The sequence below is a fragment of the Trichechus manatus genome, unplaced genomic scaffold, assembly GCF_000243295.1.
Source record: "Trichechus manatus latirostris isolate Lorelei unplaced genomic scaffold, TriManLat1.0 scaffold00006, whole genome shotgun sequence".
Lineage (NCBI taxonomy): Eukaryota > Metazoa > Chordata > Mammalia > Sirenia > Trichechidae > Trichechus > Trichechus manatus.
Window position 1 is genome coordinate 12508540 of NW_004443942.1, and position 16885 is coordinate 12525424.

Sequence of the window (16885 nt, forward strand, 5' to 3'; positions counted from 1 at the left end):
AAGGCCTTTGAACTAGTGACATAAAGCATTTGACCGTATTTTTACTTCTTGCCCATCCATGTTCTGTGAAATTACTTTGGCAGTTATAGTACAGCTAAAAATCAGTAAGGCCATAACATGAAGGGCAGAGAAAATTCTCCAGACAGCAGACTTCTTTTTATAACAGCATTTAGATGTATTGCCTTTCTTTTTTAAAGTGTGCTTCATTTTATCACTGTATTTTCTGCAACTATGTCAAGTATCTTCCTGATCTCTAACACGAACCTCGCTAGAATTTTTCTGTATGTTTTACTAAGCAACAGTTGGCTATATCTTTGTATAATTGCAGTGGCTTTTTTTTTTTTTTTAATGACTGCTGTATTTAATGAATAAAAAATTAGTAGCATTTCCCATTTGTTGATTGTCTGCTATCTGCCAAATAAAATATTCTACCTTTGTGTTATTACATGTAATCCTCACAACCGTCCTGTGAGATTTTAGAAACAATCTCATAGCTGTTTTATGGTGACACACACTAAGTGGCCAAACCTTAATTTTTTTAAACTCACATCTGCCTGACTCCAAAATTTATGTTCTTTTCACTATATCTTGCTGTTTTCCTACTAAACTGCATTTTATTGAACCTGATTCTTGCCTTAAAGTTGTTACAGGGGAGATTTAGAAAGCTGTTTCCATACTTCCGTGAATGGTATTCATTGATCTTACTGAAGGACTGACAACAATTTAATATAATGAAATCATCAAATTCTTGGTGAAATTCATTAAGAACCAAAAGCAATGCAAATAATGAAGTTATAGTTAATGAAACAATGGCAGAGTTGTTTTCTATCATCAGAGGGATAGAGTGGAGGCTAATAATTTTAGCTCTTTTCCTACTTTTATATAGCTAATATTAGTGTTCCTTCACTCGTCTGTCAGTTTGTCATATTGTGATAGCTTGCGTGTTGCTATGATGCTGGAAGCGATGCTAACAATATTTCAAATACCAGCAGGATCACCCATGGTGGACAGGTTTCCATGGAGCTTCCAAACTAAAACAGACTAGGGAAAAAAGCTTGGCAATCTAATTCCTAAATTAGATAATGAAAACCCTATGGACCATAACAGAATATTGTCCAATATAGTGCTGGAAGATGAGCCCCGTAGGTTAGAGGGCACTCAAAATGCACAGTGGCTGCAGTGGACTTGAGCGTACTAATGATTTGAAGATGGTGCAGGACCAGAGAGTTGGTGCAGGACCAGGCAGTTTGGTTGTGTTGTACATGGAGTTGCCATGCGTTGGACTTGTTGGCAGCTAACAACATTAGTGTTAAGATAATTTGGAGTTATACAAGCATGCTGGTGAATGTTATTTGTTGCCTTAGAATGAAGAGGGAAAAGAGTAACATGAAGTGATACAGCCTATTCGTATATTTAAGTATTCCTTGATGAATATCACCAATCATCTAGATGTTCACTTTCTTATTGCAGAGTTTTCCTTTGTGTTTTTCTAAAGGAAAGATTTATTAAACAATTAGTACTGTAAAGATATCAGAAAGAACAATTGTGTTTTGCGAGAAAGAGAATATTGAAGTCCCATGTAAGCATGATAAAGCCACGATTCATTTTTCTTTGAATTTAGATCCAGTCGATGTCTTGCTATATAATGGCATAGAGTATAGGCTTTATAAACACAGTCAGCCAATAACTTGGGTATTCATTGTCCCTGTTATTACCAAGCCATTCCACAGTACTTTAGAAGTACCCATTTACTACTATTCCTACTAACAAAAATAATTTTTTAAAGTTAATGAAAGTGGGTTTCTTAAATACTACTATTACTTTTAGCTAAGATTTATTAAACACTAATTGTGTGTCAGGAATTGTTCTGTTTTGTATTCAACCAATCAAGAAATGAAGAGAAAAACTAGGAAAATGTTTGGTCATAAGCCATGGGTAATTTTACAAGTATAAGTTAATTAAGACTAAAACACAGTGTGTTTTAGAGTGATAACATAGAGTGTAAATGTTTGATACCCTAACAATTTCAAATGATACGTCTCACAAAAATTGGAAGGGAAGGGTGAAGGCAGGTGGGAGGAAGTTTTTTTTATTTCTATTGCTTTATCTTTAATGACAAGAATGTGGAAAATATCCTTTAAAGCTGACAAATCAAGTAATAGAATGGTAAGCACATTTAGCACTACAAACATAATCATTAAAATGATACTTTTGATTACAATTGGGTAGTGAGGTTTGTGGTGTTAAGTCCCTTTTGTATCTTGATTGTGGTTGTCATTACACAGCTGTGTATTTATGTGTGTGCATGTTATAATGACATGTGCAAAGACCTGGAATTAGAAAACCAAAAAGGAAGAACACGCTTGACATTTCTCAGGCTGAAAGAACTGAAGAAACAATTCAAGCCTCAAGTTGCAATGCAGAAGGAGTCTGCGGGGAAAATATTAAATGATGCAGGAAGCATCAAAAGAAGATGGAAGGAATACACAGAGTCGCTATACCAAAAAGAATTGGTCGATGTTCAGCCACTTCAGCATATGATCAGGAACCAATGTTACTGAAGGAAGAAGTCCAAGCTGCATTGAAGGCACTGGTGAAAAACAAGGCTCCAGGAATTGACAGAATACCAGTTGAGATGTTTCAACAAATGGATGCAGCCCTGGAAGTGCTCACTTGTCTGTGCCAAGAAATTTGGAAGACAGCTACCTGGCCAACCAGCTGGAAGAGATCCATATTTATGTCTATTCCAAAGAAAGGTGATCCAGTCAAATGTGGAAATTATTGAACAATATCATTAATGTCACATACGAGTAAAATTTTGCTGAAGATCATCAGGGATGTGACCTTAGTAAGGGTGTTACAATCCCACCCTAATCCTCTTTAACATAAAATTACAATCACAAAATTAACAATCATACCCCAGCCAAATTGACACACATTTTTGAGGGCACATAATTCAAATCATGACAGCCATGATTCCCAGTATTGTGTGGTTGTCCTCCATTTTGTGATTTTCCTGTGTGTTATAAATCATAACCTCTGCCTGTTGTTAAAGAGGATTAGGGTGAAATGTAACACCCTTGCTCAGGTCACATGCCTCATCCAGTGTAAACGGAGTTTCCCTGGGGTGTGGCCTGCACCACCTTTTACCTTACAAGAGATGAAGCAGGCAAAGAGTTGGAGACCTCATACCACCAAGAAAGCAGTGCTGAGAGTAGAGCGTGTCCTTTGGACCTGGGGTTCCTGTGCCGAGAAGCTCCTAGACCAGGTGAAGATGGATGACAAGGACCTTCCTCCGGAGCCAACAGAGAGAAAGCCTTCCCCTGGAGTTGATGCCCTGAATTTGGACTTCTAGCCTACTAGACTGTGAGAAAATAAATTCCTCTTTGTTAAAGCCATCCACTTGTATTTCTGTTATAGCAGCACTAGATGACTAAGATACTTCCCCAGCTTTCTTTTGGTTACTGTTTACATGGACTGTTGTTTTCCATATCCTTTCACTTTCAACCTGTTTGTGTCCTTGGGTCTAAGGTGTGTCTCTTGTAGACAGCATATATTTGTGTCACGTTTGTTTGTTTTATCCATTCTGCCACTCTCTTGTATTATATAAATACCAAATTTGCAAATGTCCTTTCTTTGCTACTTCCTTCTCTGTTGGAAAGCTGAGCCATGCATCTTCCCCACTCCTTCCTCACTTCTGCTGCTTTGCTTTCCTTTCAGTGTTTTGTTTTGCCTCATCATTTCATTACTCCACTCAGAGGATATTAGTAATGCTAGACTTCTTCATCTTCCTCACTTTGCCCTGAAATTTTATTAATCTCCAATCTATCTCAACCCCTTTTCTCCGTCCTCTTTCTCTTTCAGCAAGTGCCCATTTACCTTAGGAAGGTGGTGTGTTAAAAAGCATAAAATGTGGCATCATGGCTTAATGGAAAGCATGTGGGTTTTGCACTTAGATTTTAAGTTGAATCCCTGCTTCGCCAGCTGGCTAGTTATCTAGTTAGCTGATGAAGACCAGTAATTTGGGCAAGTTACTTTATCTCTCTGAGCTTCAGTTTCCTCATCTGTAAAATGAGGATTATAATCCAGTTTTATAGAATCATTCAGAAGTCTGAATGAAATGTTTGACATAGTCATTCAGTAAATGTTATTTACCCTTTTGAGTCATACCAGTAAACTTGAAATTAGTGTTAGGTTTATACCTTTAAAGTTTTTGGAATGAATTTAAGCATCATGGTATTAACACCTGACTTTTGCATAGCACTTCACCTTTTCTACACCTTTTTATAGACTACCCCAATATAATCAGCCACTGATACTGGCTTATAGTGCTTAGAGGTGTTAACTGGACTGTTCCATGTCTGCTCCGCACAGCCGTGGAGACACAAAACAAGTGAAAGCAAAAGAAGCAGTTTTATTTTGTTGGCCAAGCAAAGGAGCACACCAGGACTTGTGTCGCCAAGATGGCTCCCAGAACAATCGCCCAGAGGGTTTATATGGGTGAAGTAAATTGGGTCTGGGGTCTTCAGGAACACCTCAAGGTGGGGCCAGCTTGCTGATTGGTCTGGCTTGAAAACACGTTCCTGGAGTAGTCCAACCTTTCTGTGCTTGCTCAGTCTAGAAGAGTGGGGGTCTTTCAAACCGGATCTTAGGCTTGGACCCCTCGCTTCTGAAAGCTTTCCCTCAACCTTGGCCCACTAACGTTTGGTTCCGTCTGGTGGAAGGAGTTCAGGGGTCACCCAGAGGACGGGGTAGATTGTTTTGCGCATGTCAGGCGGGTCAGATCTAGTTCTTGCCAGTTTCAGCTGGTCTGGGATCCCAATTACTTGTGTTCCTCAACTTGGCCAGAAACAGGAAGCATACCTAAACAAGGAGATAGCTTAAAGACGGAGTTAGTTCCTATATCACAGAGATGGCAGGCACAACCCAAGATGGCGGGCAGACTGCCGGTCTCAGAGGTGTCCTTTCTATTTCTGAAATTCATTGTTTCCTCCCTTATCTTCTAATCAAATCTGCTTTTCCACGTTTATTATTTTGGGTTTGTTCAGTGATATTGCGGTAGTATCATTTTCTACTTTTTTTCAGCGTGTTATGTTTCAGTGCATAGTTCAGCCTACTGTTTCTAAGTTAACAATGGGGAAATGTGTCCAATTTCCAAATAAGTATATACTTAATTTTTTAAGACAACCTTATTATATAAGTTATACATTACTTTTTTAAGCTTATTCAACTTCCAAGCTATCTGCTGTCTTTGTGACTTTGTAGTACATTTCCCTTTGTGCATAGGAATGTGATTGGTGAACTTTTTTTTTTTTAAATGCTTGTAAGATAAGACCATATATCATGAAAAGAACAGTTTATTTTGACTTATTTATCTTATCTCCTTTAGTTCCAAAACCTTTTTACTCTTTGGTTATGTATATACCAGTAGTGATGTTAGTGTTTACTAGGAATTGTTTCTGTGTGCATCTCAATCTTATCTTTTAGCATCCAGTTTGAGACATTTTTAAAGAATAAAGGATTTCCCATCCCTATCTCTTCACCATGTGAGCTGTTCTAGTGACAAATGAAGACTAGGCGGTGAATCGAGAAGGACACAGATGTCAAAGCTATGAATTTATAAATGGTCTGTTAAGAGGGTGCTTTTGTCCAATCAGAACTTCGTTAATTTCACCTACAGGAAGGAATAATTATTCAGTTATAGCCCCTATCAGACAAAAATTAAATGACAAATGTGTCGGAATGTAAAGGTGTAAAGGGTTAGTCAGGGTGCTGGCAGGTGGCCCAAAATTCTAGCCAGCTGTGAGAATGTGGAAATAGAACAAAATTGACCTATGACACTGATTACAAATCTTTATGATATTTATAGATCTTACTAATTTACAGATGAAAAATAATTTCGTTTCTAAATTCTAACAAATACAAAAACCATCGTTTCTATACCTATGCAAAATATCACAACTTGAAAAATTACCTCAACACTAGAAAAAGTAAATCATATTCCACTTTAGTTTGTTTCTTCTTATTACCAACATATTTTTAAAGCCTTTATTTTTTTTTTTTAGTTTCAGTAAATTGTTGTTTTTTCTTATGAAAAAGTTATCCTTATTTCTTAGTGGTGTTACTAATGTATCACGTTGCTTGATGTAGAGCAGAGGTCAGCAGACTTTTCTGTAAAAGGCCGGATAGTAAGTATTTTCAGCTTTGTGGGCCGTAAGGTCTCTGTCCCAACTACTCATTTCTGCTATTGTAGCACAAAGCAGCCATAGACAATATGTAAACAAATGAGTGCGCAGTGTTCTAATTAAACTTTATTTACAAAAATAAATAAAATCCAGCAGGCTGGGTTTGAACCATAGACCATAATTTGCCAATGCCTGATTTAGAGACTAATGACATTTTAAAATTCCACTAAAATTTTTAATAATATTAAAAAATTGAATAATTTTATGAACTGTGTTAAATAACGTGAATGTCTGTGCACTGCACAACAGCAGAGGATATTCCGTTTCCATAGATTACAGTGTGAATGACTTGTAATAAAAATTACAGCCTAGAAAACCCTACGGAGCAGTTCTACTCTGTCACATGGGGTCGCTATGAGTCGGAACCAGCTCGGCGGCACACAACAACCACCACAGTGTGAATGGCACTACCTGAAGGGGTACAGTGTGATGACCCTAATGATGATTTAATTTCTTCCTCATCTATTATCAGGGTTATGTGTATCTGGCCCACCACCTATTTTCATAGATAAAGTTTTATTGGAACACAGCTACACTCATTTGCTTACATATCATCTATGATTGCTTTCACACTGCAGCAGCAGAGTTGAGTAGTTTTGACACAGACCATATGGCTTGCAAAGCCTAAGATATTTGCTGGCCTCTGATCTACACCCTTATCATATTCCTCTTTAAGGATGAAATTATAGAGCATAATGTGGTAAAGCTTCTATGATTGTCAAATTAAATTCAATCAAATAATTTATCAAGAAATTAGTCAGATATCTAAAGTTGCTGCAGAATTGTCTATTTCTTCTTCACTGTTTCTCATCTTACTCCAAGAAAGTAAACAGGCTTTCCTGTAGCTTATACTCTTACTGGACCAGCATTTTCAGTAACAAATCAATTACTTGGGAGAATTTGTATCTATCAGGAATTTAAACACAAGTCAAGAGGCTTAAGCTGTTGGTGGAGGAGGGAGAGAGTAGAAGTAGCTCAGTTTGCGTAGTAGTGGACTGTGTGCCAGCACACCTTCCTCATGCCTCTTTAGGGAAGACTTGATAAACTTACCAGTGACGTGGATATTTTTTCTGAATATCTCACAAGTCAGGTTTGGAAGATCTTATAATGGGCTTTATTTGGAGGATTATTTAGTGGAACTTCAGCCTTGCTGCTGTCATTGAATAGTAAAAATTTGAAGGCTGTGGATACAAACAAAGTTTGGGAGAAGGAGAGGGTAATTTCCTTACTGTTTAAGTCTGAAGGCTAGTTGGTAATCATGGGATTATTTCCTTTGTGGTAATTCTGTCCTCACTATGTAAAAGTATCTTCCATGCATTTATGCTTGCTTTCAGTTTGTTGATAAGGGAAAATGTGATGTAAATTTTAATTCATGAACTCCTTAAAAGTTGATATTTGAAGGACAAAGTTAATTTTGTTATTTGTTAAAGAAAAAAGGTTATTTAAAATTTTTTGTTAGGAAAACCTTGTTATCAGTAGAGAGTTTCTTCCTGAATCACTTTCTTCTCTTGACTTTAATAACACTTCCTTGGTTTTCTTTTTACCCTAGCTTCTCAGTCATTTTTCTTGATCTGTTTTCTTCTGCACGTTCCTTAAATTCTGGTGCTCATCATATACTCTCCTAGGTAATCTTGTGAGCTCCATTTATTTAAATTTCCATTTATATGCTCACGGTCTCCAAATTTGTATCTTCAACCCAGGTATCTCTTCTGAATTTCAGACCTGTATATTCAGCTGCCTATTGGATATTTTTACCTGTTTGTCACATAAGCATTACACTCTCATATTCCTCTTGAATCTGTCTTTATTTATTCCCTATTGTAATTAGTACCACAGTCTGCCCAGTTGCTAAAGCAAATAACTCATCCACGACTCTTCCCTCTTACTCACCTCCACAGCCAGTTAATCTCAAAGTCCTATCAGTTCACCCCCTGATTTACACCTTCATTGATTTGGGGATATTTTTCTCTTCCATTGCTAATTATCCATACTAATGGATTTGGTATTTATACTTAGCCTTAAAAGAATCCTTTTCTGTCATAAAAGGAGATAATGCTGAATTGTGGGCATTTTATTTGTTACAGTCTATCCTGACATTTGCACCATAAGTCTTGTGGCAGTGAGTGATGTGAATAAACATGCTGATAGAATTGCCTTTTGGGATGATGTCTATGGCTTCAACATGTCTTGCATGAAGAAAGCAGTTATTCCAGAAGCTGTTGTGGAGCTTGTAGATCCAAAGACTCTTACTTCAGACCCTTGTTGTATTAAGGTAAGTGTTTTACCAACTTTGCTTTTTTGAAATTGAAATTCCTTGTACTCACTTTTATAATCTTTTAAATCTAACTCTAAACAGCTTGAGTCATCTACTTTGGTTTAGTTAAGGCTGCTATATTGTCATTTCTGCTTCATCACCACCTCCTGGCTTTATTCTGGCCTTTCATTAACAGCCATATTATTCATTCATATCATCTGTTCCACACAATTTAACTTCTCTCATTCAGATTGCTTCCAGACTTTTCAGATTTAAGTAATTACAGTGAATTTGCCCATGGAAGTAAAGCCCTACTGTGTTCAGATTTCTCAGTTAATTCGTTTTGTGTTTTATTATCTTACTCTTTACTGTGTTAACCTCTAGTTTTACTGTGAATTTTGCGACATTGAAATTACATGGGTTGAGTAATAAATTTGTAACATCAGAAATCCATGGGTTGAGTAATAAGTTTGTAACGTCAGATGACATTGAATTTATGTGGGTTCAGTCATGTTACTTTTCTTAAAACCCTTTATCTGTTTCAACTAGACAATCAAATAGTTTGTTCAGCATTAGGTTCAGAATACAGTGTCTCCTCTTTTTAGTTACAGTATTACTTTCACAGCATCGATAATTACTCTCTGCACAAAGTAGATATTCAGTAAATGTTTATTAATTTTCTTAAATGACTAAAGTATTAAAAATTAGATTGAGTAATAAACTCATAAAGTTTCTCAACAAAAGCCAGGTGATTGAATTGCATTCAGCTTTTAAGAAGCAGAAAAATGCAGCCAGCTTGATAATTCTAGCACTGTTCATTGCTCTGGTACACTGATAGTGTTTAGGTATTTATTTAGGCTCTTTGGCTCGGAACAGGAGTGCTCATTATAGCCAACTCAGCCTTCAGGCTGAGAAGGAAGCTAGGGAAAGGGATTAATTTCTCTCTGTAGTGATCTCTTTGCTTAATGCCAAAAACTGCTGTGAATAAATAGCTGAAATAGAAAACTTAGGACTGAAAAATGAAGGTGTTTAAAAAGTATACATACTGTCTTAGTTTCTTAGTGCTACTATAACAGAAATACCACAAGTGGGTGGCTTTAATAAACAGAAATATATTTTTCACAGTTTAGGAAGTTAGAAGTCCAAGTTCAGGGCATCAGCTCTAGGGGAAGGCTTTTTCTCTCTGCTGGTTCTAGGGGAAAGTCCTTGTTTCTTCAGCTTCTTTTCCTAGGTGATCTTCATATGATGTGGCATGTGTCTTCCCCCATCTCTGCTACCTTCTTCTGTGCCTGATTGGCTCTATATTTTATATCTCAAAGGTGATTGGCTTAAGACACACCCTACACTGCTGTGGTCTCATTAACATAACAAAGGAAGTCCTTTTCCCAAAACGGGATTGTATTCACAGGTATAGGGGTTTATGATTTACAACACATATTTTAGGGGGACACAACTCAATCTATAACACTGACCTTTTCTTTTTTTTTTTTTTAACATTAATCAATTATTTATTTATCTGATTAAGTAAAGTTAGTTTGTTCTGTGTTCTCCAATCCTCCTACAAATAAAAAAGTACCACATTGTAACTCTGTTTTGTTTTAATTTTTTCAAACTATTTTAAATAGAATAATGCTCTTCAGGTGTGTAGTCATATGTTGGTGTGTGATTTGTGTTTACTGAGTTGTAACTGTGTCATAGCAAGTCCGCTGATAACATTTACATCACGTAATTGAAATTCAGATTCCGTTCACTCTGCAAAGAAAATGGAGAAGAATTTGAACCAGGGCAGAATAGGAAAATAAGGAATCTTCGTGGTTGCCTTTGCTCTTTGTTTAGAATTGTTCGGTTTTCCTAATAGCTAACAAATTTATCTTCTAATGGAGTTACAAAAAATGAATTATGAAAGAAAATAACTTGTTCTCTTCATTAGCATATGTTTTCAAGTTGACATTTCCTTTAAAAATCTTTACTGTTACCACACAAAATTTATAGCATGTTTTCCAAAAAGGCAGATACATAGTTAATGGTGTACAAAATGATTTTAGGTAGAACACAGAAAAACATGTTTTTATTTGAATAGTTATATATTATTTCAGTGTGTGTGAGAAAAATTTTAGCATATTAAAGTCATAATTTGATATATATGCTATTGCTTACAGCAAGCCTAAGTAAAAAATACTAAAATGATTTAAAGAAATATTAACTAAGTAATAGTGCCACTATCCCTCAGATTTGGGAACAGCCCCAAAAGTCATGTGTGAATGATTAAAATTTGCAAAACATTGGTTTACAGTAATCCTTTTTGCATAAAAAAGAAGTCATGTTCATCTGGGTTTTTCCACTATTTTTACTAACCTCTTCCATTTTTTAATGGGTAGCATATAGATTGCCATACAACATCTATCGCAGATTTGGAGTTTTCTTCAGATTTTACCTTGAAAATCACAAAGACATCTGTGTGCACGGTAAGCTATTTAATTCTGCTTTCACAATTTCACTAGCAATACAGTTGATTGGCAGGCTACTAATGAATTAATTACCAAGCTTGTGATAAATGAAAAAGACTACTGCCTTTGACAGTCTATTTTTGCCTTTACTTGGCCATTGAAGAAATCTGTTCTAATAGGTCAGTAGACCTCAGAAAAGTTAGTATAGTTCAGCAGAAAAAGTGTTGGGAAATCATGTTTACATGATGATTTTTCTTTATAGAATCTCCATTGTTACCTATCATATAGTTAATTGAAAGTACTCAATTTTATCTTCAAAGACGAAAGTTTGTGTCCTATCCCTCCCAGAAACTCTTTTTATCGTGAAGAATTATTATACGATTAACTAGATAATATATGCGAACGTACCTACAATGTACCCATAAATGTTAGGTTATTAAAAAATACTAATTTTTTTCTTTCTTGAAGAATTTCTGAATGTATATTAAGATAACAATTTTCATATTTATTAGCAGACTTAAAATGTTAACATAATATGGGCGTTTACTAAAGAAAATATGAATTTACATAGATGGTAGTGATTTGAATATATTATTTTAAAAATTAATTATACCATTTTTAAAATACTCATCGTATCTTCAAAAGTTAACATTTTTGTGAAAATTATGTTGTTTCAGAAACAGTATGTAAAACAGATTTAAGTCACAGATTTAAGTCATGTTAACTTTGACTCTTCAACCTCTCGAGAATTTTGTTCAGATTAACATGCACACTTGATCACTTCTTTAAAATTATTTCGATTCATTTTGATCCAGTAATTATTTTTAAGTCCACATGAGTTTAACAATGCGTTTTGATGTTTTGAGGAATAGTTCTTTTAGGTGAAGCTCATTTTATAATTTTTAAAAGCTAGATATCTAGATTCCAGATTTGTAATTTTAAAACCAAAATCAAACTCATTGCAGTCAAGTTGACTCTGACTCATAGTGACCCTATAGAACAGAGTATAACTGCCCCATAGGGTTTCGAAGGAGTGACTGGTGCATTTGAACTGCTAACCTTTTTGGGTAGCAGCCAGGCTCTTAACCACTGCACCACCAGGGCTCCAATTGTGATTTAGGGGTACCTGTTTACTCATTTATTTAATTAATGAACAGCAAAATTTCATTCTCCGTGTCCATTTCCCCCGAGAATTTCTCCTTCTGCTTTTCCATAATTGAAACTGTTTGGTCAGTTGAAATTACAGGCTGAAGGTTTACTAGATTACTCTGTATTTCAGTATTAGTAATCCTTGAGGATTGATAGAAAGACCGTCTTGATTAATGAAAATTGATCAGTTTGTAAGGGAATGCTTAGAAATTATTTGTCATATCATCAGTATTAAGTAATATTATTTCATATCTTCTCATTTTACTCTGAAAATCTTATGATCTTCACATAAATCGTAAATCAAAGTAGAGCAGATGTAAAACTCTAGTGAAAAATCTCAAAGGTAGTGTTTGTCTGTTTTAGTTGTGGAGCCCTGGGGCACAGTGGTTAAGAGCTCAGGCTGCTAACCAAACAGCCGGCAGTTTGAATCCACCAGCTGCTCCTTGGAAACCCTATGGGCCAGTTCTACTCTGTCCTGTAGGGTCGCTATGAGTGAGAATCAACTCTACTGCAGTGGGTTTTTTTTTAGTTTTGCGTATTTTTTAACTTTATATAGACAGAATTATTGACTTTCATTGAAATGGTCTTTATTTTCTGGTTTATTCATCAGGATTCTTAGTTTCAGGCAACAAAACCCAACAATTTGTCTAAGCAGAAAGGTGTTTATTAAAAGTAAGATAAGACATGAAGGAACAGACTGTGTTTTCAACTTTCAGAAACAACTTACAGAACCACACCTTAGAACTGCCCTGCTACAGATCTGCCTCGGCTGTAGTAAAAAGCTGCCTCCACCACTGTAGGCCTTCTAAAACCTACTGCCTCTGGCCCACTCAGTCAGTGGTAGCCACCACTGACAACCCCAGAGGAACCAAAACCTTTCCATCCTGTTCCATGCACCCTGCCCCCCCCCAAATCATGTTGGTCAGTTCCTCTTCCCACATCTTCATTCAGCACATCTGCTTGTCTGGACCTAGGTCATGTGGAACTCCACTCGGTGCAAACTTGTTTCCATGGTGTCGATTCCGACTCAGCTCTAGCTATCACCAAGTCTTAGAAAGTAGTTTTAGCTACAGTCGTTTTATGCTACAGAAAGAGTTTTATAAAACGAATATAGAATTGTTTTCTACTTCCTCTTTGAGATGGAGTCCAGGAAATTTTGTGTTAAAGGAAACTATCCTTTGATGATCTTAGTTTTATGCTATATAAGCATACAAGGGTAAAATTGGAAGGTAAAAAAGTAAGTAGTGCTTAATCCAAAGAACATAAGCAAAATGTTGGTATTGAATAATGTAACTGTCAAATAGATGCTTGTGGCATTTGTCCCTGTACAATCAAAGCGTTCCATAAGAAAAATGATTGGAAATAAATTGTTACATTTTCTTACATCTATAAAGTACTTTTTAGATTTACATTTTTATTCACGACTTGCCTGCATGATCTTAATATAAATCTGTTTTGGAATGAGGCAGGCTTGGGCTTTGGGAAGAAGGTGGCAGGGGATTAGAATGGACTTGTGTCTGTCTGGAAACTGCTGAATAACAGTTGTGTAACACACTTCAAGAGAAATCTATTGTTTCAAACCATAGTTATTGGATGCGTGCCAGGTTCTGAAGATGTAAATTGTAGTAGTTAACATTCAGTGTTAATTCTTCTCAGATTATTCTGTGGATATAAATTGTCTTCTTGTGATGATAATATCTCAGAGCCATTGAACAGTTCCATGTCAGACAAAGTCCTAATCACTTTACAAGAATAATTTTATTTAGTCCTCACAGTAACCATTTGAGGTGGGTACTAATCGTATTCTCATTTTACAGGTGAAGAAAAAAATAAATCACTATGTTTTACTTGTGAATAAATTATTTTCCGTGTCTCCTGACCCAAAAAACCTTGTTAGGATTGCACAGACTACTAAAAAGCACATAAAGAAAACCTTATGAGTAAGATATTCTGGATGTGGAAGAAACCAGGCTGCATGTTGCATTTGGAACACATCTGAAAAATTTGGAATGTGTTGCATTTGAGCAGATTTGAATATTTTATTGTCAGCCAGTAGGCTAGCAGTTGTTGGATGGGAGAAGGAAAGAGGATATATATCATCAAAGTGCTCTCTTCCCTAAAGACTGACAGGCTTACATGGTGAAATAAGTCACATAGCCCATCCTGTTTTAGCAGCAGAAAAAAAAGTAGATCTTAGAACTTTTTTTCCTTCACCCTTTCAGAGTAGGCTTATACTTGTTTAATTAAGCATCGACATTTCTTGGAAACCTTTCATTCCCAGCATACCTACTCTAAGCATGATATGGTAAGATTTTTTGCCTGATGCTTTTATTTAGTTTTCATTATTTGTGAGCCCTGACTGTCCACCCATCTCAACTCCAGCTATCTTTTGCTCTTTACTTCTTCCGCTCTTGTCCTACCAATTACTTATGGTTCCTTAAGCCTGGACTCTAAGGCTTCTTTTGAATAGATTAGCTGGCCTGCTTGCTTGGCAATAATCCATTACAAAAGTATTAAAGAGGATGAGTGCTTAATTGGAACTGTCTTTCTCCTTTTATGTAGTCAGGAGAATTACTGAAGGTATTGAGGGGGTAAAAAAAAAGCCTGGTAGAGGGGTAGAGAAAGTAACTTTGTGGAGGAAGAAATGTATGGCTTTTTTAGATAGGGTGAAAAGTATCAGGTTTTGTACTGATGAGTGCACACACCTTATAAGCTGTCAAATATTGTAAATACTTTTTCCGCTTACGCTTGAAACTTGAATATATGGCTAAAAAGTAAGAAAAGTAAGTTCTCTGAGTGGTTCAGCCATTATATGCATAATCATATATTTCTTGATGAGATCCTAAATTTGTGACCTAATTAAAAAATTAGAATAAATTGGATTTTTCAAAGTGACAGGATGCTGAAAACACCCCCTTTGCATTTGATTTTGATAGCATGTGTGCTGTAGACTGTTAGTGTTTTTAGATGGCTTTCTCAAGGTTGTTAGAACCTTTAATGGAAAAACATCTCTTTGCAGTCTCTCTTCCCCACCACGTACACGCACACACACCCACACACACACAGAAGACCTTTGATAGTGTTATTTATTTACTGTTTTGCATTTACAAACTTTGTTTTATATTTTGGGAATTTACCATGATGTGATATTTATATGTAAATGTATGGAGTCTTGGTTGCCTGTCATGGTTAAATGAAAATTTTCCAGTGAATACCAGTAACACACATGTAGCAATTTTCTGAGCATTTTTTACTTTATTATATATTATTGACAGTTTAAGTAAAACTGCCTTTGTTTTATGATAGAGTACGAAGGTTTATTTAGCAAATGACGTTCCATCTGTCACATCAGCCTGCCTGACCTTGCAGCAAATGAACTATAAAAAGTCCATTATTTCTATGGAAAGTTTATATGTGTTCAAAGGCAAATGGTTTAAGGCTATAAGATTTAGAACCAATATGTTTTGTCTTGTGAGTTCTAATTTATTTTTAATGTCATTTATGTAATTGCATAATGTTCTCTTACCCTGTGTCCCAGCAGCATTTATATTGGCATCTATCTGTAAGCTCCTTACAGGTATAGACTAGCATTCTCTTTCATAATCCTAGGTGTGTACATTAAGTGATTTTAATAATGGTTTTTGTATAACAAATGAGTTGTTCGCCTTAAAAATGAAAATAATTTAAGGTGGTTTTATCAAGTTACATTCTTACATACATAAATATCTTTGACAAGTGAAGATTTTTATTTGATACATCATCTTCCTTTAAAGTAATCATTTTTATATTTCAAGTCAGTATAGTATTTTTCTTTTATTCTGCTTTTCTATTATCATGCACTGGAATAATGGCTGATAGAACAATTTTCAGTTTGTGCAAACTTTCCTTAATATATTTTTAAACCTCATTTAATAAAGAATGTTATTTTTCCTAGGCATTTTCCTTTTAATTTAAGTTGCTAAAGGTAAACTACTGAATTGAATCAGAAACAGCACTCTCTTGTATTTTTACTTACGAAGCTCTTACAATAAAATCTGTATTTTGGGTTTTATCCAACTACATTAATATGAGTACACTCGCATATGAGAGGTATTTAATATTTTCTTAATCTTAATTTTTAAAATCTTTATGTTAATTCTGAATATAAAGAATTTCTATTAATGAAAGGAGCCCTGGTGAAGCAATGGTTAAATGCTTGGCTGCTCACCTAAAGGTCAACAGTTAGAACCCATCGGCTGCTCTGCCAAAGAAAAGACCTGGTGATCTCCTCTCTTAAAGATCACCGTCTGGGAAACCCTGTGGTGCTCTTCTACTCTGCGTACAGGGTCACTGCGAGTTGGAATCGACTTGACAGCACACAACAGGAAACAACAATATTAATGAAAATTTCAGCTTATTAAACGAGTACTAAACGCTGACTGTGGCCAGGTCCAGCCAGTTTCCATCCCATCAGTTCCGACTCATGGCCATTCCATGTGTTTCAGAGTAGAACAGTGCTGCATAACTTGTCTATAATATATGCACACACACATACACACACACATTCTCTGCCCTAAAAAGGTCACACTTAAGTGAAAGGAGACAGGTACTAAGAATATTTCAGCATAAATAGAAAGATATGAATATAGAAATATACACAGGGTGGTCTGGGACTGGGAGCACAGTAAAAAGGTATTTTCTGGAGTAAAAGTTATAGTTCGTAATTAAATTTTATTGCCAAGATTCTCCGAGGAAGGAAACATTTTCCCTCTCCACAAAAAAAAAAAAAATACGATATCTGCAATAAATTT

The 16885-nt window shown here is 35.7% G+C and overlaps 1 protein-coding gene across 1 annotated transcript in view; it reads left to right on the top strand.

The window, feature by feature from the left end:
• PRMT3 (protein arginine methyltransferase 3) overlaps positions 1-16885 on the top strand; it is a 117614-nt gene that overhangs the window by 63454 nt on the left and 37275 nt on the right. Inside the window, exons 10-11 of the mRNA XM_023737001.1 lie at positions 8330-8517; positions 10878-10964. Coding sequence (XP_023592769.1) covers positions 8330-8517; positions 10878-10964 — 275 coding nt within the window. The remainder of the gene's footprint in view (positions 1-8329; positions 8518-10877; positions 10965-16885) is intronic.